Source organism: Cebus imitator, unplaced genomic scaffold (assembly GCF_001604975.1).
Source record: "Cebus imitator isolate Cc_AM_T3 unplaced genomic scaffold, Cebus_imitator-1.0 Scaffold159, whole genome shotgun sequence".
NCBI classification, from domain to species: Eukaryota; Metazoa; Chordata; class Mammalia; order Primates; family Cebidae; genus Cebus; species Cebus imitator.
The window spans coordinates 5,598,591-5,621,726 of record NW_016107474.1 but is presented as its reverse complement, the minus strand read 5'-3'; the positions used below and the strand labels follow the sequence as shown (position 1 = coordinate 5,621,726).

General features: G+C 52.1%; 1 protein-coding gene across 13 annotated transcripts in view; it reads right to left on the bottom strand.

Annotated features, from left to right (window-relative positions):
• Nucleotides 1-23,136, bottom strand: part of LOC108314694 (BTG3 associated nuclear protein) — a 138,089-nt gene that overhangs the window by 32,808 nt on the left and 82,145 nt on the right. For 9 of the 13 annotated variants that reach the window (XM_037743932.1, XM_017543692.2, XM_037743928.1 and 6 more), the window contains 4 exons: nt 22,390-22,557; nt 17,127-17,263; nt 14,991-15,062; nt 12,416-12,454 (listed from right to left, as the gene is read on the bottom strand). In XM_037743932.1, the coding sequence (XP_037599860.1) occupies nt 12,416-12,454; nt 14,991-15,062; nt 17,127-17,263; nt 22,390-22,557 (416 nt within the window). The remainder of the gene's footprint in view (nt 1-12,415; nt 12,455-14,990; nt 15,063-17,126; nt 17,264-22,389; nt 22,558-23,136) is intronic. The other 4 variants (XM_017543693.2, XM_037743929.1, XM_017543694.2 and 1 more) reach the window with 1 other exon arrangement.

The following is a 23,136-nucleotide window of genomic DNA, read 5'->3' as shown; positions in this document are numbered from 1 at the left end:
GGATCCACACTGAGTTAGAGGACACCCGACCGGGATCCACACTGAGTTAGAGGACACCCGACCGAGATCCACACTGAGTTAGAGGACACCCGACCGGGATCTGCACTGAGTTAGAGGACACCCGACCGGGATCCTCACTGAGTTAGTTAGAGGACACCCGACTGGGATCCACACTGAGTTAGAGGACACCCGACCGGGATCCACACTGAGTTAGTTAGAGGACACCCGACTGGGATCCGCACTGAGTTAGAGGACACCCGACTGGGATCCACGGCTTGCTTTGGTCCCAGCAGTCTTTCTGTGTGTCGATGGTCACAGCGTGAGAGCAGAGAAAACACGCAGTACGCAGCTTTCCCGACACAAGTCCAGTGCGCGCGGGGTCTCAAGCACCCGCACCCCCGCACCCTTGCACCCCCGCACCTTACGGAGACACTAACTTCAGCACCTTCATCTCTGAGGTGAGAATCTGTTGTGAGTGCCAGCCCAACACCGAGAACACGGTTAGAATCAGCGTCCTTTCTTTCAGCCCCTTCTTTCCTCAGTAACTGAAATCCAACGTCCCGTACGTATACTGTCTGCACTTCATTTAATTCTAAAATTGTGCTGCAATCTCCTAAATGCGGCTGATGAGTTATTTCTCCAAATGATTAGATACTTCTGGAAAATTATTTTTAGCTGGCTAAGTCTTCGATCACACCTAATTAATCAGAACCATAGAAAGCGTACCTCTTGCTATTTGAACTCTGTTAAATGAATATCCCCTACATGACATACTGAAATTTTTGCTCCTGCTTCGCTATCCAATCGAAAAACTGTTATGAGAAAGTCACGGCCAACTGCTGAAGCCACACAGGAGTCAGCGGACCCAGCGGGCCTTGGTGGTCTTCAGGCAGGTCTGCATGTCCCATCACCCATGGGCTTTCCTGCCTTCCCCAGGGGGCACTCCCCTAAGTCCCAGTGTTTGCTTCTGCCAGGCTCCTGGAGACCCTGCTAAATTTGACCCAGGGTCAAATTTAGATCGAATTTTCACATTTTTTTTAAAAACAGTACATGGTCACAGCAGTGTAAAAAGAAAGCACAGCCAAATTCAACACGTGGGCACACTACTGCCAAGAACACCAAACAGGCAGGAGTTCGCTGTGGGCTACGTGTCTGCGTCACTGGCGTCTCCAGTCCCCTGAGGACCTGAGCGCGGCCTGCAGGAGTGCTCCATGCCCTTGGGGAGGGTGGCTGTTCTGAGCAACAAGGAGGACACTCGGGCCGTTGACTAAAAACATCCAACTCCAGTGGGGCCACACCCTGGATGACTGCTCTCCTGTGTGTCGTCGGGAAGAGGCTGGATCTGAGCAATGAGGATGACACCTGCAGCCATCCCAGCTCACACCCCTGGTGCGATGGCTGAAAGAACAGACATGCACCAGGTGCCCTTTGACCAAGTCTGACGGATGCGCCCTGGACAGGATGCAGGAAGCCAGCTCCTCAGGCGCCCTCCCCGCGGCCCCCGCCCCCGCCTGACTCGCACAGCCAAGTCGTGAGCACCCTAAAGCCTACGTGCCGCAGCCCTCCTCACCTGGGAAAGCTCTACTGGCTCCCTGCAGGGTCAGAGTATCCGGCCATCAAACTCCTTCCTGAAGCTCACCTCCCAGGCGTATGGGGCGCGTGAGCCCAGAAGTACGATACTGCCGGGCTGTGCTTTGTGGGAAATGTTTATGGCAGCCCCCACTTCTGAAGTTCAAATTCAAACCTTCAAGTTGGAAGGGGGTTCAGAGATCCTCTGGTCCAGGTATCCCACCTTCCCAGGGGAGCACTTAACCCCCAAGTGACACTGCACACAGGACAGCCACAGCCCTGGGCGCTGCTCTCCACACCATGTGAGCAGGAAGCACAGACGTCTGTCCGTCCACTCCACGGGCCTGCGCCTTCCTACAACCTTTGCTAACAGAGAAAAAAAAGTACTGTAGAAACAAACGTTTCCTCCCATCTTTAAGAATACCATCTTTGTGCTGGAATCCAGCGGCCAGCACGTCCTCACCTTCCTCCAAAGCCAACCAGTGCTGGGAGGAGCACGGGCGTCATTAGGCTGGCACTGTCCTGCAGGTAGCCAGACTCCCAATGCGGAATGCAGGGTCGGGTGTCTCAAGTCTCAGATTAGTGGCCCTCACTAGAGGCCAAGCTCCAGGGAAAGGACGGAGACCACATTACAGAAACGCAGACGGGGTTTACTGGGATTTAAGGCTTCCTCCCCAAACACAGACACACAGACTTACACACAAACACATTGTAAGAGACAGCGTCTTGCCCTGTCGCCCAGGCTGGAGTGCAGTGGTGCATCACAGCTCACCGCAGTCCCGAACACTTGGGCACAAGTGATCCTCCTGCTTCGGCCTCCCCAGTAGATGGAACTAGAAGTGCGCACCATCAAGCACAGTTTTAAACGTTTTTTTTATTTTAGAAATGGAGTCTTGCTATGTTGCCCAGGCTAATCTCAAACCCCTGGCCTCACGCAATTCCTCCCATCTCAGCCTCCCAAAGTGCTGGGATTACAGACGTCAGCCACTGCACCCAGCCCCAAAATATACTTTTTAACTGCATGATTCTTAATTAATGCACAGACATAGGGCTGAATTTTTATCCTATATTTCTAACTTAAGCTTTTTAAAACCTGTCTTGCCGAGGTTAAAATGCCCACATCATTCTACAGGCATTTCTGTGTTTAAAGGAAAAGGCTGCAAAAACGTGTCACTGAAGTTGGCCCCAACTGAACCTCACGTCCTGGCCTTTCCCACCAACCCACCACGTCTGGAGGACCACATTCTATTTACGTGCGGCCAAACTCAGCTTCCTGGTTCAGGGGAAGAAGTACGGCCCTTTAATTAAAGTGCATGAAAACGCTGCCTTGACTGAGACTCTGACACTGCATGACACAGATGTGGTGAGAAATTGGCAGTTTTCTCCAAGGAACTGGGGCAAGCATTCTTGGCCCTTCCCCACCCTGGTGTCCTACGTCATGTGACACTCATCAAGCCCAAACTCCTGGCAGCGCCGGTAGCTCTGGCTTGGGATTTTAAACAACAGAAACAAGGCCACCTCCCGCCCAGGACCGCGCGAGCTCACAGCTCCTTGAGATCACCAAAACATGTTCACATCATATGGATTTTAAAGAACACAAACAGAACATGGTGAAACCCCGTCTCTACTAAAAATACAAAAATGAGCCAGGCGTGGTGGCGGACGCCTGTAATCCCAGCTTCTCAGGAGGCTGAGGCAGGAGAATTACTTGAGTCCAGGAGGCAGGGGTTGCAGTGAGCCAAGATCACACCACTGCATTCCAGCCTGGGCAACAGAGTGAGACTCAGTCTCAAAAAAAAAATTGTAAAAAAAGAACACAAACGATGCCACCACCAAACCAGGAATGCACAAACTCGCAGCTACCTAAGATCACTAAAACATGCTAACGTTACATTCAGTATTTAATAAATCATTTTATTCACATTTCAGAATGAACTTTATAATCTAGATTGCTTTACAGAGATGAGGTTCAGATCATCTGCTTTAAAAGGTTCAATCCTGGTAAACATCTTAACAAGGGAATACTTCCCAGTTAAGTAACACTTTAAGCATACAGTTTTAGAAGAGTATCTCTAAAATCACACACACACATTCACACACGCAGAAGGTGGAAGGGAAAGGCCCCGCTTCGCGTCGGGAGGCTCTCAGAGCGGCAGGCCAGTACCGTCACTCAATGAGCAGCTGCTGCTCCTCCTACGTGTACCGGGAAAGCCTGTCTCCAGACCGCAGCCCGCCTACTCCCCACTTGAGTGCCAGTGCCTGTGTGGTCAGCTTGTGAGGATTTGCACCACCCCTCCCTGAGTGCTGGAGTGTGGACGACACCAGCCAAGGGTAGTCCAGAGCCTGGTAAGTCCCAGGCAGGCCATGTGTGCCCAGCAAAGCCCACCAACTTCCTGAGTGGTTGCTGCTGCCGCCCCACTGCCATGAAGAGGGCACGGAAGCACCAAGAAGTGACGCGGCAAGGCTCACACCTGTAATCCCAGCACTGGGAGGCTGAGGCAGGTGGATCACGAGGTCAGGAGATCGAAACCATCCTGGCCAACATGGTGAAACCCCACCTCTACCAAAAATAGAAAAATGAGCTAGGCATGGTGGTGTGTGCCTGTAGTCCCAGCTAATTGGGAGGCTGAGACAGGAGAATCGCTTGAACCCAGCAGGCGGAGGCCTCAGTGAGCCAAGATCACACCACTGCACTCCAGCCCAGGCAACAGAGGGAGACTCCATCTCAAAAAAAAAAAGAAGAAGAAGAAGAAGAAGAAGAAATGCCACATCCCCAAGATGACAGACACTGAGGGAGTGGCAGCCCCAAAACTGGGACCCATGGTGACTCTCCCACCCCACCCCCATCCAGTTCTCTCTCAAAAGATCTGCCACCTACCGCCGGGCACTCATCTCTAGCCAAGAAGAGTATTTTAGGAAGCGGCCCCAGGGAGAAGAAAGGCACTGTGGCCAAGTGGCACTGAGGGCGCGTATTCTCTTTCCGGGTCCACAAAGGGGCGTAGTTTCAAAGGCAAGAACTTCCTAGTGCCATACTTCTACCTCCCGCCCCCGTCTCCATCCCGGAGTTAAAAGTCTTTAACTTTCACGCTGCTCACCAGGATAGAATGCCCAGAAACCAAAGGTCAATCACTCCAGCGAAAGTTTAAAGGAACTCCTTTCATAGGACCGAAAACATGCATGGGGCGGGAATATCTCCCAGGTTAAAAGTCCTTTTCCCCGACATCTGGGCGGGCTCCCTCTCTGCATCCCCTTCCACGACACAGCGGGAGCTGCTTTTCTTTCTCCTTTTTCTCTCTCTGCCTAAATAAATCACTTTCTGCAAACTCTTCGGGGTCGGACAGTTACTTAAAATGAGCTCACCATGCCCGATGGGGTCGTCTCCCTCATTTTGGGGTGAGTGAAGGGACAAGGGCCTGGAAGAACACAACCTACTGAGGAGCTGAGCCTCCCCCGCGCCCCAAAACCCAGACTCAGCACCACCCCTCAAATTCTCCACTCTACTCACAGGATCCCCCACCTACAGCTGGTGTGAGTGCCCAGCATAGGAACGCTCTGTGGGGGGTCGGGGGAGTGCTTCTCTGCCAGGGGGAACAGCGAGTCAGGCACGTTATGACTGACAGGTGCTGCAGAGGGAAGAAAGGTCCTTCCTGTTGCTGGAAGAGGTCAGTCTGTGGCCCCCAAGGGCTGCTCCCGCTGAGACCCCTTGGCAATGAAAGCCTTCCTTTGGCCCTGGCCTCCCCTGTAAGAAACACTCAAATGCATCCAGAGACAACTCTGTCAGAGTCTTGCAGACAGCGTGGACGGACGTGGACAACCATGGCAAACACAGAGCCACCTTTCGGCCCACACCCACCACGGGACTAACCAACAGAAGGGCAGCCACACCAAAAATGTGACTCGAGTTCTCAGGGAATCTCCATTCTAATGCTGAAGTGACATGGATAATCCTAACTTCATTCTAATGCTGAAAGTGACGTGGATAATTCTTAATTTCATTCCAGTGCAGGAGTGACATGGATAATCCTAATTTCATTTTACTGCTGAGGTGGCATGGATAATCCTAATTTTCCTGATCTAGATTAAAAGCCCTCAGAACTATGTTAAAAGTTAATTTTTAAATAGCAAGTTTATAATCATTTTTCTTAAACTTGAATGTCACCTTTTAAACAGCTTTCTAATATAATTCAAGAACAATTATCTTTTGATTTATCAAAATATAAGGGAAGAATATGAATATATGCAGTATAAACTGTACAGCTATAAGTGTTTTTTTAAAAATTACCTGATTACATGGGTGCAATGGCACACACCTATAGTCCCAGCTACTCATTACAACTTAGACCTACAAGCTCTTCAAGAAGAGACATGAGCTCGCCTGAGCCCGGAGGTGGGGGCTGCAGTGAGATGAGATCATGCCATTGTACTCTAGCCTGGGCAACAAGAACGAAACTACATCTCAAAAAAATTTAAAAAAAGAGACATTAGCAATCACCTATTCCAGTATTTTTCAAAGTGTGGATGGCAAAATCAATGCAATGTGTCACAGCCAGTCTTCAAAGAGATGAAAGGAAGAGAAACAGAAAAGCAGAACAGAAAACGGAATGAAAAACATTAGTGGAATCAGCATGCAACACTACCATTCTATGGACCTGTTCTGACTGTGTGAGCACACACGCGTGAGCGAGGGAGGAATGTTCTGGGACCACAGTGGCAAGCTGCCTTCCTGCCGTGGCTTGCGCAGATGCTGGTGGGGTCCAGCCACACAGGCTGGGTGCACTCATCACTGCAGGAGCACGCGCCATCGGCTGCAGAACACGAGTCGGCCTTTACAGGGAGCCTGCCCAGGTCACACAGCGCTGGCTCAGGGTCCCCATGGCAGCAAAGCAACTGCACCAAGATGCAGGAATGACAGCTCCCCTCCCTGCCAGCCCCTAAAGTGGACAACTGGTCTATCCACCTTTCGCAAAAGTTCCCATGACCTCATAAAAAAAAGCCATCAATTTTCATTTGAAATGCACTAAAAAATAAAGTCATCCACCTCACGGCAAATTTCAATCCTCATGACTTTTAATTTTTAAGGGCTTTTTCAGAATTCTTCTGAAAATCTGCACCAAATTAAAGATTCTATTATCATTAGCACTAGCTGAAAACTGAAATTCCTTAAACGAGAAATGATTTTACGCTCCTGCCACGGTCTGCCTAAACGTACTCTCCCCGTGGGAATCGCCGGCACAGCGATGGCCTCACCTAGCTCCGGTCCTTTCAGGGAATTCCGGACGCACTGGCCCGGCTCTGATTTACTACACAAGGCCTGTCCTCTGTTCAAACAGATTCTGTAATCCCTTAAGCTCACCACATGGGCAACAGCACCTCTACCTAAACCATTCCGAATTTCTGTGTGATATCCTCATTTGATCTTCCCTCCCAGGACGGCAAATGATTAATTTCAAATACTCACTGAGCAACAAAGCCAACACTAAGGGGCTTGTCCAGTAGAGGAAAATGCTGCCAAACGCCTGGCACCTTCGGTAAGGCAGGAACAACAAAAGAAATCAGCACAGTTTTCATCAGCTTATGAAGGAGCCGTTTTTCCAGAACTCCAGTGTCAACGAAGAAGCACCCAGAACACAGCCACAAACGTATCCCAAAAGCCAAAGGCCCAGGCTCAGGTCCACGCAGCTCACCCCAAGGAGCTACCCATGCCAGAAGCCGTGACCAGAACCACTGCGTTTTAATTTCAACTCCAACGGCACAGGCTGTACGGCTTCCCCCGAAGGCAGCAGGTTAGGTGCGGATGAAGCGCGATGGGGACGTGGTGCAGGGTGGGAGGCGCACACGGTAGGCTCTGCTCTGTAAAGCCCGAGACAGACTCTTCACAAACACGCTGAGGCCCCTCCCGAAGCAGCCTGAACGCTTGTTCTTATGTAAAGTTGTTATTCAGGAGGCAAGATAATACACCACCTTAGAAACCAGCCAAAGTGGGTGAAAACAATTTTTTAAATGTTTTAGTTTTTTTGAAAAACTATTGCATTGCACACTGTGTTTATTTTGAGACAGGCTCTTGCTCTGTTGCCCAGGCTGGACGGCAGTGGCACCATCATGGCTCACTGCAGCCTGGGCCTCCTGGGCTCCAGCTAACCCCCCGTCTCAGCCTCTTGAGTGGCTGGGACTACAGGCGCACGCCACCAGACCTGGCTAATTTTTTAGTTTTTTTATTATTTTTTGTAGAGACAGGTTCTCGTTCTGCTGCCCAGGCTGGTATCAAACTCCTTGGGTCAATCAATCCTCCCACCTCGGCCTCCCCAAAGTGCTGGGATTACAGGTGTATACCAGCACAGAACAATTCTGTTTTACGGTTCAGCTGCAATTTGAATTCCCACGTTCTAAGGAATCCCTTCACCTCCTTTTCCTTCCTCCAGCCAGCGATGCCGGAACACTGGGGCATGACAGCATAAGTACCTAGTGAACAATAAAGACAAAGCATCGGAGTGGAAGGGCACCACGGCCAGGCACCTGGCACAGCAGAGGCCACAGGGTCCAGCAGCAGGGAGCAAGTAAGCACTCCCAGACAGGAGGCTGCACAGCACTGGAGGGCACGGCTCGGGGAAGAGGGAGAGGGCACCATGAAGCCAGTGTGCTCCCGCGTGCACCCCGTGCCATCCCGTGAACCTCTCTGCTGATCCTTCCGATCCTCCTGCCCACATTTGGGGTGCACTGTCCGCTACTGCTGCCCCCAACAGTGGTCCCGGGAAGCTAAGCACGGGGGCTCCATCTGACCTCACTGGACTCAGGTGCCCATGGCCTCTGGCCTCACACAGGCAGCGGCAGTCACCCGCCCCGTGGCTGTGCCATCGCTGTCCTGAGGTCTTGGTGCAGGTGGCTCTCCAGACCCCTCCTGCTGTGTCTCTCAGGCTCTGTGCACTCCCAGTGTACCCAACAGCGCCTGAAATGGACCCTCGTCAGCCTTCCTTAGGGGAGGGCCACGCTCACCTGCAGACAGCCTCAGCCAGGGGAGCCCTCCCAGAGTCACCGAACAGCTGTGAGACCCACCCTGCCTGCGACCCAGCACCAGGTATAAGCGCACACCACGACTGCCGGCAAAGAAGCCAGAGGGTGCAGGTGCTGGGGGCGATGGGGAAAGGAGGCCGAGGCAGCCCTCCTGCACCCTCAGTATCAGAGTGGACAGAGGCGTCACAGCAGAAACCGTAGACGGTGCAGTCCATCTCACGGCAGGGAAGAGGAGCAAGGCCGCTGTGGACACGACACTGGCCACATGGCCACAAACCATGCAGGGCTTCCTATTTTCCACTCAGACAGCAAACGGCAACTGGGGGGTGCGACTACAATCTCTCAATATTTAATTCAAAGAAAACACGACTCAAAGATGGTCCCTGGCAGCTGGTGCCGGGTCACACCAATGCAGCATGATGGCACTTCCCAGCCCAGCAGCAGGGTACCGCAGTCACCAGGGCCCTCCTGGAACTGACGCGGCTGCCAGCTGCAGACATAGCCTCAAACCCACCACCCAGCGGCAATCCACAAGCGCAGCGCACACCCTCCCTCCACGGAGCAAAGAAGGCAGGCTATCTTCACAGAAGCTGTCCACTGACTCAGAAAATCATAACTACAGGAAGAAAGAGCAACAATCATCTCAGAAGTAGAAGAGGAGGAAAACCAACAAGTGTGAGCCCAGCACAAGGAAAGGGGGCGGGTGCAGGGGGCGGGTGCAGGGCTAGGGGCAAAGGCCCCAGCCCCAGGATATAAAACAGACGGCCAGAAGAGGGAAGGCCAGGCCTCCTGGCCACCGTCCTGAGGAGAGTTCTAGCTGCTCTGTCAGATTCTGAGTCTGCTGGCACATAACCATTCTTCACTGACAGCTGAAACTACAGAATTAGAAGTGAATACCAAGCTAATCCTAAGTCAGTGATCTAGAAACTGGCAGTGGCCATGCCCATTTCTTTGTGTTCTCTCCTCGGGCTGAGGTGCTGTTCCTTGCCTTCCCCCTCCACCTGGAGTGAGCGCCGGCTACAGGGTCTCCTGCCAGTCGGGCCAGCGCTCGACCAGGGCAAGCCAAAGGTACTGGGATGGGGCGGGGAGCTGAGCCATCTGCAGCGTGACAGGAAGGACGCTTCTGAGGTCAAGTCTGGCTGGAGAAGTGAGAGCCCTAGACCCAGGTGCACTATCCTCCTGTGGGCAGGGGGGCAGGGAGGAGAGCGAATGGGCCATGTGACCCCCACACACGGCTCAGGGCTTCTCAGCCTAGTCGGCAACATGGAGGCGAGCGGACTTCTCTGGGCCTTTTGAAACATCCTTCTGTTTCCAAAATGTGCGGTCAGCCTGGAGGACGAAGCCCGCACGCACAGGGTGGAGCACGGCGGGAATGAGAACTGGCCAGATGACAAAAAGAGAAAGAATTTCCTCAAACAGAAAAAGAGGGGAAGCGCTACACAGCTTTACCAGAAAAGGCAGCTTCAGATGAACGGCTGTTTGTTTAAATCACACAGCAGTTTCCTTCAAAAGAGAAGCAGCAGCCAGGTATGAGATTCCGCCCACTATGCCAAGGGTCAGCACTGGCTTCTCCTGAAGCTGTCTTTGATTTAAGGTCCCACAAATATGACCAGTGATAGCAATCAGGAGGTGAGAAGAACGTATGAGAGTTCACAGGGGGAAAAAAAACAAAAACAAGCTATTTATAAATGATCATTCAAATGTTTAACATAAAGAGCAGTCAGTACCGCAGCTTTATTCATTCTGCAAGTGAGGCCACTTAGAGAGAGTGGGGACTTGGAGGGGCCCCCGAAGATGCAGGAATGAGCAGCAGTCACGACCCTGCTCCCAGTGAGAAGGCGGTGAGGGGCAGCAGCAGTGACGGAGGAACCAGAGACACCGGAACAGAGTCCTGTTCAGGAATTCCAGACAGCTCCTCCAGCATCAGCCCTCAGAGTCCTTCCTGAACTCGGACCTGTGCTGGCGCTGATGGGCCTCCACGCCTGCTGAGAAAAGCTGGAATCTCTGCCCTCACAATAGAGTTGGGAGAGTTTTATCTGCAATTATCAACAGGAGCACTGCAGCAATCTAGAATAAAAGCCGGGTCTATCTTTAAAATTCCAAGTGGATTTTGTTCAGAGTTAGAGACAGGAACAAGGAACTATGAAAGGCGGCATGCCTCACTTTTCCTAGGAACTCAAGTCCAGCAGCGTTTTAACTATGATACAATTTCACCACCAGTATAACCATAAATCACTGTGTTGTAGAAAACTAAGAGACGGACCACTGACTGGGAGTCCCATCCTCTGCTGTCCCAGCTGACCATGAGAACCACAGGGAGAAAGGTGCAGAGAACTGGCTCGCACTGCGCCAACCACAGCTTCATCACCCCAACGGAACGAGGAAGACCACAGCTGTGGATTTAAGACGGTGCATTCCAAGGTGGGGCGTGGGGGCTCACACCTGTCATCCTAGCACTTTGGGAGACTGAGGCAGGCAGATCACCTGAGGTCAGGAGTGCGAGACCAGCCTGGCCAACAAGGTGAAACTTCATCTCTACTAAAAATACAAAAAATCAGCCAAGCGTGGTGGTTAATGTGTACATGCAATCCCAACTACTCAGGAGGCTGAGGCAGGAGAATCGCTTGAACCCGGGGGGGTGGAGATTGCAGTGAGCTGAGATCACACCAGTGCACTCTAGCCTGGGCAACAGAGCGAGACTCTGTCTCAAAAAAGGAGAGAGAGAACAAAAAACTGTGCCTTCCTTTGGCTCTCCTCCAAAGCAGCAATTTCCTATTTATAGGTGAGTCGTGCTACAGGACTACCTGAGGAGACCCTCAGGCTGATCTTTACGATCAAACTTTCCAACTGAGAAACTGACCTGAACCGCTTCTGGAGGGTCTGCAGCCCTCCTCCCAACGTGCCTCTGAGGGGTCACGGCAAAGCCCACGGGATGCACGTGCCCTTCTGTCCCCCTCATCCGGGAGGCACCTCGCTCCTGGGGTGCCCCGGGCTCTGTTGGGTCAGAGATCCGCATGGCCCGGCTGTGGCAAAGGACACGGGGCTTCTCGAAGGACAGTGCGCCGTGCTTCTGAAAAACAAGCACGATCTTGCTACGCAAGGAGCTGTGTTTATAGTTCTCACTGCCAACTTCACAGCTTTTGTTTTATGAAATGGGAAGACCACCCAGACTCTTTAGCAGTAATCCAGAGTGACAGCTGTCTTCTGACTAGAAAGGGTCCTCACGAGGACCTGGGAACAACACAGCCTCCTCCACCAGCGAGCTGCCTGTTCTGCACTGCCACGCCCTCCCCAGGCCCGTATCGTAGGGGCACATCATTTCAGAAAGACAATTCGTACTGGGGTATTCACCAAACGGTCACTCTGTGTGTCAAGGATTAGAAAGCAGCGAAGTTTGAGAGTTTGAGGCAATACACAGGAGCGAAACCACCTTTTGCTAACAGAGCTATCTGCGCAGACACAGCCGCCACCAACATCCGCACGGGTGTGCAGAAAATAACCATTGGCATGGGGCGGGGTATGTTTCCACCACAAAGCAAAAGCTACCCACAGAGCGGCAAATGTAACCTTCAAGCCCCACCCTCCCCCTTCCAGGCCTGTGCATTGCCACGGTGAGAAAAGCCAGTCCTGCTGAGGGGCTCACACTGCAGGGCCTTCACACCCTCACCCGTCCCGTGAGAGACCCCCTCCCTGTTAGCGCAAAGCCCTGTATGTGAGGAAAAGGCCAGGTGTATAGCAGGGGAACTGGAGCACTCACCTGACCGTCCCACCCCTCCCGAGAGAGCCCCACCCCTCGGCAGCGCAACGCCCACAGGTGCGTGGGGCCCGGGGCACTCACCTGACCGTCCTGCCCCACGTGGTGGATCTGGAGGTTGCCCTGAAAAGAATCAGAGGAGGAGACAGTCATAAGCAGAAATACACCAAGACATATTGCAGGTCATCTGGGATAACAAGAAAAACCAGTTCTGCAAAAATTCAACCTCCAGTAGCAAAAAAAAGTCCCAAAACAAAATACTTAAATTTCTAGGTACTATTTTTTATTGTAAAGATGAACAAACAACTCGAAAAGCACTATACCCACTTCCCAACCCTGACCCCTCATGAAAATGTCATTTTTGCTTTATTTTTTATTTTGAAAGAATTTTAGACTCACAAAAAGCAGCAGAGAGGTCCTATGTGCGTGCCGCCCAGCTTCCCCAATGGGGACACCTTACTGAGCTGTGCGGCATCACGCCAGACATGGGCACATACAGCCCACCAGCTCACTCAACCACAGAGCTGCTAAGAGCTCTCCAGCTGGAAATCCATTTTCATTTGTTGTAAAAAGGAATTGTTTTAAGTCTGTTAGACCCTGCTAAATGTTTATTTTCAGATATCTTGTTTCAGCAAAATAATTTTAAATGAACAAGGTATGAATTTATTGCGATGAGACTGCACACTGTCACTTATCACAAAGCCATCATTAATATGATTAGCAATTCTAATTCCTGATGAAAACAAGAAAGGCAATTACCTACACAAGATGGCTTCAGTTTTGAAAACTGAGAGGACAAAACTAATAATAAAAAATTAAAATTCGAGTAGTACAAAGATTTTAGCATGAACTATAAAAAGCACGTGTGTTGATTTTATTCTTTTGCTGCGTATCGATTTTCCTTCATTTCCAATGACTATAAGGAAATTAAGCACTCCAATGAACTGCATGGGTTCTGGAGTATGGAGTTCAGCCTCCCAGCCCCAGCGTGTCTGTGCCTTGAGAAGTGAACCTTCCCCTGACCCCTCAGAGGCAGCTCGTGCACTGGAAGCTGCTGCTGAGATCCTGCCCCTCGCAGCGGCTCAGGGCTCTGCCCCACTCCTGCAGCTGACCTCCCTGAGCTAACAGGTGCATCTCCCGGCATCCCCACAAAGATGGTCCCTGACCCATCCACAGACATAGAACCTGGCTCTGCTGCTTCCTGGACACTCTGGCCTCCCAGGACTGTCCCCCACCTGCCCCCTGCCCTGAGCTTCCTTCCATCCATCCATCTGCTACACGTTTCTTAGCGCCCTGGTCATGCCACTGTGTGGATGAGCCCGCTCATTCCCAGGGGCTCACGGCCCCCAAGTAACTTCGTTCCTCCCCTTTCACCTCATCCTCATTCCACCCTTGGAACCTTATGCATGTGCTCCCCTCTCGGAATAACCCACTGGGAACTGCTGGTGTCCAAATTAAAGCCACTGCCTGCAGACACGTCCCAGTCCCTCGTGCTCCTCATGCTCATGCCACAGCATGCATGTGTCCACAGCCTTGCTCACGGGTACCTGGGCAGGACCGTCTGGGCACACTGAGAGTCCCTTAAGGCCAGGCCTCTTGCTCCTCTGCTCCTCCACAGAACCTGCACCCTGCATGAGCTCCCAGGAGTCCTCACACACCCGCTAACATCTCCAAGGTCCCCTCGACCTAGCCCCAGGCTTCCTAGTCCCTGTTGCAGGTGTGTGTGGGGAAGCCAGACATCTTTATAACGACACACTATCGTGCACCAAACATAAAGCGGGTGCCACTGTCAAGACCTAGAAACAGCCATGCTCCTCATCCCGCAGAGCGCAAAACGGTCACTCGGTACCACACGTGTATGCTGCTCCGTGGCCACAGACGAGGCCCAGCTCGGTGCCCTGTGCCTGCTGCTGCCTGTGTGGTAGGAAGCAGCCCAGAGTCAAAGGACGGTCACCAGCCACCCAGGAGACAGTCCTGCCCTGGCACGCAAACACAGAGCATGGGGGCCAGCCAGCCTCGGCTTTCCGAAAGCTCAGACCATCAGTCCTGCCTTCACATTCCACACCCCAACAGCAGCTGAGCCCGTACTTGTGAGCGTGTGGCTGGGGAGGGCTCCCGAACTTGAGACAGCGGAGACAAGCACAGAACTGGCAGGTCTGTCAAGGGCTAGTACCAGCTCTCAGGACTGGGATTCCCCACCATCCCATGAAGTCGGCACTAATTCCCACTGTGGCCACGGGGACACAGGGGCCACGTGGCATATGAGGGGAGCATATCAGGTCACCTGGCAGGGGCAGGCCACATCGTGGGCACACTGGTGGCCTCCCCAGGCAGGAAGGGCAGGGCCACACAGGGAGAGAAGGGTACTGAGAGGACACTTCCAGCCAGGAGCAGAAACACTGACCTAGGAGGTCTTGGCCAAGCCAGACCAGAAGCTGCAGAGACCAACAGACAGGAGGAGGAGGCAGGGAGGCCACAGAGACTCAGGCCCGCCCTGTGCACCTGCAAAGCAGAGTCCCCCATCCTCGGGGGACTGGCCATGGCCCAGGTCCCCCATCCTCGGGGCTCCCAGCTGCCAGCGCACTGTGACATAGACAAAGGTCAGGAGCATGCGGGCACGGTGCCTGCAGGGACAGTGCTACGGCGAAGGCAGACTCACCTCGCTGTCCTGCGTGATCTGGACCTGCTCCCCCTGTGGCACCTGGGCGATGTGGAGGTGTCCCTGTGGGATCCGCAGCAAGAAAAGACACCAAGAAGCATCAGAAGAAAATCAAAAGCAAAGGAAACAAGAAACGTCTCCCGGAATGTGTGTTCTGGATTATCTGTTTGCCACTCAAAAAGATAACTAACTCCTGAATACTGCAATATAGTCTATGCCTAGCATAAGCTTAAAGTCACCGCTTTAAATTATACTTTGGGTTCACAGTAGTCCCCCTCAACCACAAGGCTTTCAAGAAGCGCCCCTTCCTCCCCACCACGTGGATGCCAGAAACCGTGGACAGTGCTGAACCGTGTATCCTGCACCTGTTCCTGCCCATACATGCCGCACGGCTTGGACACGCTGGACAAAGGGAGGACGCGCGTCCCAGGCGGACGGAGCAGGGCACCCAGACTCCACGTGCTACTACCCGGAAGAGGAGACAATTTGAAACTTATCAATTGTTTATTTCTGGAACTTCTCATTTAATATTTTCAGATCCCGGTTGACCGTGGGTAATTAAAACCTGGGAAAGTGAGCCCATGGATAAGGGGGATACTGTGTGACGCACACAGAGCGTTTTACAGTACTTCACAAAGGAGTTAACAGGTCCGAGGAGAGGTATTCACACTTCTGAATGTTACTAAACTAAGTAAACTTTAAAATGTGCATAACACATAGAAAAGAGGGGAAACAGAAAAATCAGAATGAGCCCTCTTTTCAAATGATACCCTCAGCTCTCTGGGGATGCTGGGAGGCTACACAGGCCTCGTGTGGGCGGGAGCAGGGGAGCCGTTTGTGTGCCTACACTCGGAACAAGGCAGGCAACGGTTTTCAAATCAAAGAAACACTCACATGACTATTTAAACAGCTTGAGTCAACACTAACAAATGTGATTCCAGAAAACAAAAAAATTAAAGAATTCAATGTTTATACATAAGGCAGACAATTCCTATAAACCTATAAATGAAATGAATACTCATTATCTTATCTGAAATTAACTCCTAGTCAAGGTGGATCTTAAAATAAACTGTAGAATGTTCTATGTAAGCATGATGGCAAAGTTATGTATTCTGGAACTCCTTCAAAGAGCTCCTTACTAACAAGAAGAGAGTAACTGCCTTTGTGAATGTCAAATGAATTGAATAAGCCTGTGAAATTCACTATTCAAATTCACTATTCATGACTGTCTCATCTCCTGTGGAAGAGAAAGGGTAATGCCCCACCTAAACGCCCCAGCATTTTCTGGAAGCCTTCCCCCTTGCAGACAATGTGCTGAAGCCACAGGAGACGAGAGCCACACCCCGCTCTCAGTAGTAGAGGACCCTGTTCCCAGGAGAAAGCCCTGCGACATGGGGGCACATGATGACCACTGACATCAGAGGTCCCCAGGGGGCTGGCGCAACTGAAAATATCAGCGATGTCTAGTAACACAGGTAAAATTTCTAGTCACCCAGCAAAGCATCTGGAAAAGTCTTCCTTCTCTGCCACCCCCCTACTCTTGTGCCACAAAATTCAGAAGGTGTTTGCAGAGGGACTTCACCAGGGAGTCAGTCCCTAGTTCATCAGGCTAGCTGCAGCTTGGGCCACAAAACCCTAACAGAGAACTCCGCATAGGCAAGGCAGGGCACTGACTTGCTGCTGGGGCACGCCCCCCCAGCCTGGGTGTGCTGAGAAACCCCGAGGGAAAGGCTGCATGGGAATAATGGCCTCAAGCTTTTGCCACTGATCCTAGAAGGAAATTACTTTCTTTCCCTCAGTAAGAAGATGCCTGCACTTCTGAACTGAGCATTATTACGATGCTTCCCAAGAGCACGGCCTGGCCCTCGAAGCTGATCACCCAGGACCAAAGTGAGCTGAGCGAATGCCCGCACCCCACCACGTGCTTCAACCCCTAGGTACTGCAGCAGCTGCCCTCATCTGTGAAACGCAAGAGCTCACAGCCATGATGGCCTCTCCTTTAAATGGGGTCCCCATGCCTCCTCCCAAGCTATCACTGTGCCCCCGAAACGCAGCGGAAGCCGCCCTAGCCCTGCGGTGGCCTGCCCTGCCGCCTGCCCCGCCCCGCCCGAGGTGTGCGGTGGAGAGGGTACGTACTACTTGCACCTGTCCATCTTCTCCGATCTGGTGGATCTGCACCTGCTGCGCGTTGGCCAGGGCGTAGTGCAGCGCCTGCGGCTGCGGCTGCGGCTGCGGGAGCTCACTGGCGGGTGGCGGGGTGCTCATCATCGGCTCTGCGGGGCGACAGGTGCGAATGAGGTGAACGAGAAGTTTCTTAGGCATCGCCTCATGCAGTACATGTGCCCCCCCCACCCTCGTGCGTCCCTCACTCTCCACTCCCACAGCAGAGAAGAGGAAATGCTTCATTCTTCCTTCACTCGTACTGCCTCCACTCCTCTGCAGAGGTCACTAAGAAAGCGTCTTAGCAGCTGAGGCTTCCGACATGGAACGCAGACGGGCTGAGAGTGGAGTGACGCTGCCTGCCATGACAAAACCCCTTCCAGTCCCAACTTATTTAAATAAATGAAGTTCTGCAAGTGCACAATAAAAGCTATTTCAGGCCGGCAGTATCTGTCCATGGGTAATTAAACTAATAGGGGAAAAAACCTCACCCACGCACTTAAAGGTACATTTCCAACAAATTTATTTGCTGTGTTTAATCAAAACAAGAGAATGTGCTTCGAGGTACTGTATATTTTCATTGTAATGATACCTCAATCATAATTTTCTTAAACACTTAGAATATTAAGAGCACAGAAAAACTTTTTAATTTTCAACGTATACACATAATTTTCTTGCAGAGAATTATGATGACTAATAAAAAAAGTTTATGCATAAACACGTAATAAGAAGGGCTGGGCACGGTGGCTCACACCTGTAATCCCAGCACTTTGAGAGGCCAAGGTGGACAAATCACCAGAGGTCAGGAGTTCGAGACCAGCCTGGCCAACATGGTGAAACCCCATCTCTACTAAAAGTATAAAAATTAGACGGGTGAGGTAGTGTGCGCCTGTAATCCCAGCTACTCAGGAGGCTGAGGCAGGACAATCACTTGAACCCAGGAGGCAGAGGCTGCAGTGAGCTGAGATGGCACCACTGCACTCCAGCCTTGGCAACAGAGCAAGATTCCGTCTCAAACAAAAAACGTAGTAAGATCAAGCTCTGTGAGAGAAGTCGAATGCTGACAGGAATGAATGGAGAAAAAGGAAAAACATAAAATTTCTGATTATTAAAGGAAAGCAGGCCAGGTGTGGTGGCTCACCTGTAATCCCAGCACTTTGAAAGGCTGAGGTGGATGAATCACTTGAGGTCAGGCATTTGAGACCCGTCTGACCAACATGGTGAAGGCTCCGTCTCTACTAAAAATACAAAAATTACACAGACGTGCTGGCACATGCCTGCAATCCCAGCTACTTGGGGGGCTGAGGCAGGAGAATCGCTTGAGCCCAGGAGTAGGAGGAGGTTACAGTGAGCTGAGATCACAGCACTGCACTCAGCTCCGGACAACAAAGCGAGACTATCTCAAAAAAAAAACAAAAAAGAAAAGAAAAGGTTTCCATGACTTTTTCACCAAAGCTAACAGTAGGTATTAAATTGCCACAGTACACAGATTGCACTGAATACAATTTTTAAAGTAACGTAATAAAATTTTTTTTCTCTGGAGACAGTTTCGCTCTGTTGCCCAGGCTGGAGGGCAAGTGGTGTGATCTCGGCTCACTGCAGCCTCTGCCTCCCAGTTCAAGCGATTCTCCTGCCTCAGCCTCCCAATTAGCTGGGGCTACAGGCACCCACCACCACACCCGGCTAATTTATTTTGTATTTTTCGTAAAGACAGGGTTTCACCATGTTGGTCAGGCTGGTTTCAAACTCATGACCTTAAATCATCTGCCTGCCTCAGCCTCCCAAAGTGCTGGGATTACAGGTGAGCCACCACACCAGGCCACATAATAAAATGTTAATACTTGCGACATGCTAGAAATTGCCCAGCTACGCTAAATCAGAATCCTACTTTCATGTGATTCAAAGGTGATCCACCTGCATGTTGAACGTGGGAGATCAGCTTCAGCTGAAGACCCTGACCCCACCTGAGTACCTCCAGAGATGGGCCATGTCCCAAAGCACCCTCCTCCAGGCAGCGCTGTGAGCGCCGCAGCGCTTCGCTGTCCACCTGAGCAGCTATGGAGCACTCACCAGCACAAGTGCTCAAATAAGCCTTGTGGACCCCAGGAAGATGATGACAAAATCCCACCTGGGCTGAAGCCCACCTCCCCGAACCTGCTGTTCCTTCACTGACTCTCTTAGGACCTGCAAACCCAACCTAATTCTTCACTGATGCCTCACTTCTCCAGGCTTCTAACAAACCGCTATTAAACCTTGAGAAGTCTCCATGTCTACCCATTTCACCGAAGACAATGGCTTCCAGCCCACTGCCACCATGACAGTCTGTCCCCACACAGCTCCTCCCAGCGGCTCCAAAACGCTCCATTGGGGCCACACGGCATACAAGCTAAGAATGGGTGTGCCCCGGAGTGCACCTTCCAACCACACAGGCTCTGAGGAAGCTCCTGCACACCATGCAGCAAGCAAACCATGCAGCCTCACAGGCTGTGACACCACCGTCTACTCCTGTGCAAATGCTGAGAGGCCCCATTTGCAGCAGTGAAATTCAGCTCGTTACGTTCACCCCTTCGAGATCTTTTAGCACCCTAATAACGCAGGCCACCCTATCTAGTAGTTGTCAGGTTACACAACAGCAGCTTCTTGCTCACCAAGGTCCCGGAAGTCATTTAACCAGCTTTGGTTCCCCATTGGATGGAACAGGCCGCTAACCTTTCCACGTGCACGTACTCGAAACACATGGAGGGCAGGCCTGGCAGCCACTCTCCTCGCCTTTTGAGTCTAGGAGTTCCAGGCGGCGCTGTTTTATGTGTTCCTTTTCTCTCCTTGCTATGTTCCTTTTTCCTTCAGATCCTTGTATGTAATTTCAATGGACTTCGACGCCCTGTCAGTTAATTCCAGGCAGGGTCTCCTTCTGCTGACCGGTTTTTCTGATCCTAGGTCACACTTCCTGCTTCTTGGTACTGTGACTGGATACTGGACACTCTGAGTTTTATTTTGCTGGTTGTCTAGGTTTTGCTGTCTTTCTTCGAAAGTGTTGTTACTTGTGGTTCAGTGTGCTCTTTCTCAGGCTGTTTTAGGCCGTGCCTTTACTCCAGAGACAGGTGAGCCCCACCAGTAGGCAGGGCCTGCTACTGCAGTGACAGATCACTGCGGATTCTCCACTCCGGCTGCCGGGAATCCAGCCACCACCCAGCCTGGTGTGAGCTTAGGGACCCTTCAGCTCATGCCTGCCTTAGAAGCCCCCAACACCCAAGGAGGCCCCTGGACAGACGCTGGGGCTCTTTTCTGTGTAACTCGCTGCTCTGAGGAACTTGATTCCACAGCTTGCAGCTGCCTCTGCCTCACTCCGCTCCAATCCATCTCCTGAAGGCAGTGACTGCGCCGTGCTCTGCCTGGCACCCCCTGCTGCTCCGGGGGCACCCCTCCTCTCATGTTCCTTCTCTCAGAGATCACAGTCCTGCGCTGCTGCCTAACATCTTAGGACGGCTGATTCATAGATTTTTGTACAGATTTCGATGGCAAGAGAATTCAATCTGGTTCCTGCTACTACGCCTGACCAAAGACAGAAATCTCCTCTCCCTTTTTTTTTTTTTTTTTTTTTGCGGGGAGGGTGAGGGTAGGGGTTGGGGTGGTCACCCAGGCTGCAGTGCACGGCGTAATCTCAGCTCACTGCAACCTCCACCTCCTAGATTCAAGAGATTCTCCTGCCTCAGCCTCCTGAATAGCTGGGATTACAGGTGTGTACCACCACCCCCGGCTAATTTTTCTATTTTTAGTAAAGACAGGGTTTCACCATGTTGTCCAGGCTGGTCTCGAACCACTAACCTAAGGTGATCTGCCTGCCTCAGCCTCCCAAAGTGCTGGGATTACAGGCGTGAACCACCATGACTGTCCTCTCTGGCTTTTAAACGGCATTTTTAAAAACTATAAAACTAATGCAGTGCTTATTGGAAATAAATGAAAAACTATAGTGAAAGAGAAAACCAAAAATTATCCTACTACCTAGAGACAGACACTGTAAGAATCATCGCACATAGATTTTTAATCAACTTCCACATATAGCTGTATCTTTGCAATAAAAAATGGTATCACACCGTAAGTCTAGTTCTCACGTCCACTCTCTGCTGCCTGGCTATGAATATCCAAGGGCATAATTCAAGTCATGAGCAATATTCCCACAGCCCCATTTCCATGGCCGCAGGTTACTATGCTACACAGTATTTCAGCTGATGCCTTTACCCACGTCCCAGGACTGCCGCCTCTCTAAAGACCCAAGGCAGAATTCCTAACTATAGTAGAAGGCCTGGAATAGAAGAGCTTCTTCAAAACACGTCTCTCAACAAAGCGCTGCTTTGGGACACAACTGGTGTGGCGCACCACAGCCAGCCGCCTCCTGTCCTCAAGCCCCTGGGCAGCAGCTAAGGCTGAGTATCTGATAACTACCAAAACAGCCCAGGAAACCACTTCCTGAAGCCAGCTTCAGAAAGAACGAGACCCCGGGAGAATGCCAGGTGATGTGGTCTGTAACTCGCAGCCCTTCCAGAACAGAGTACTGGCCAACAAAGACTCCACTGAATCGAAGAGTTGGCCCTGTCTACGCTGCCCTCGCATCCTGACCCAGCCTCAGTCAGAGCTCAGGTTCCAAGAGCCGCTGCCAATGCAGCCACTGTGGGGGCTTTTCAAAGAATAGTTTGCATTCAAATACTTATTACACTATTTTGAGATGTGTTGGGTGAAAGGTAGTATCAAGTCACATTGTTATCCCTAGTGAAAATTCTCCCAGCGATGCCTGAGAGGTAACTGCAAGAGAACTGTTCCCACTATCTTGTGCTTAAATCCAACTAAGGCCATGAACTCAAAGTAAAAATAAAGCACAATTCAGAATCCACCCACTCCTTCACCTGGAGTCACCAGGCAAATCATGAGAATACAATGGCCAGCATCCACACACAAAGGCCTAGCCCTCCTCGCCCCGATCACAACACTTCCAGGAGGCCCAAAGGCCCCGTGTCCCTCCCAGAGGAGCCCGGGGCGGGCCCGAGGCTGTCTGCAGAAGGGCGCACAGGGCCAGGCCTAAGGTGCTGCAGCTCCACCGCCCCAGGTGCACCGCACCAGCCTCCCGCCTCGGTTCCTGGCAATTGCGGGAGCTGCCAGCCACACTCTGGACAGCCCTGAGAGTGCCACCAGGCCAGCTTCCCCAAGCAGGGGAGGGCAGCCTGTCCCGCAGCACGAGGCCTACCTGAGGGGCAGTAGGATGATGAGTTCGGCGTTCTCCGCGAGAAGCTCTTGACCGCTAGGCTCTGGCCCCGCTGCTTGCGCCGCCACGCCGTGCGACACTTGGAGTCAATGCTTTGCTTGATTCGGTACCAGTCGGATTCCGTGATGCCAAATTTATAGAAAAGGTGACCTGAAAGGACACATCCAAGGACAAGCGGTGAGGCCTGCTGTGGACGGCCATCAGGAGATGCCTGGCTGCAGAGCCTGGGCCCGCTGCAGAGGCCTCCCCCAGGCACCCCTGCCCGCCAGGCTGGCCCCATCTTCCTGCAAAGGATCCAAAAAGGCCCACTGCACAGAAGGTACTTAGTGGCCCACAGGCAGGGCTCCCGATCATGACACACTCTTTCCAGTTACTGAACTCCCCATTCCTGTGACCTGGGCCGCCCACACCAGGTGCACACCTGAGGCTCTCACAGGATTCCCAGGTCTCCTATGCTCCAACTTCCCTCTGCCCTGAACTCAGCACCTAGTGTATCGAGTGCCCAGAGGAGGAGCTCAGGGACCTCAACAGCTGCAGCAGAACTCGTCGCTCCTCTGCTCACTCAGGCCTGCTCGGCCACCGCCCTCCCTTCCTTTAAGTCTTGGCTCCACCATCCTCCTTGACAACCACCCGCCCCTCCTGGGCCTCCTGGGCTCCCACCCTCCTCCCACCTCCCAGTCCCAGCCCTGCCGGGCTCCCACCCTCCTCCCACCTCCCAGTCCCAGCCCT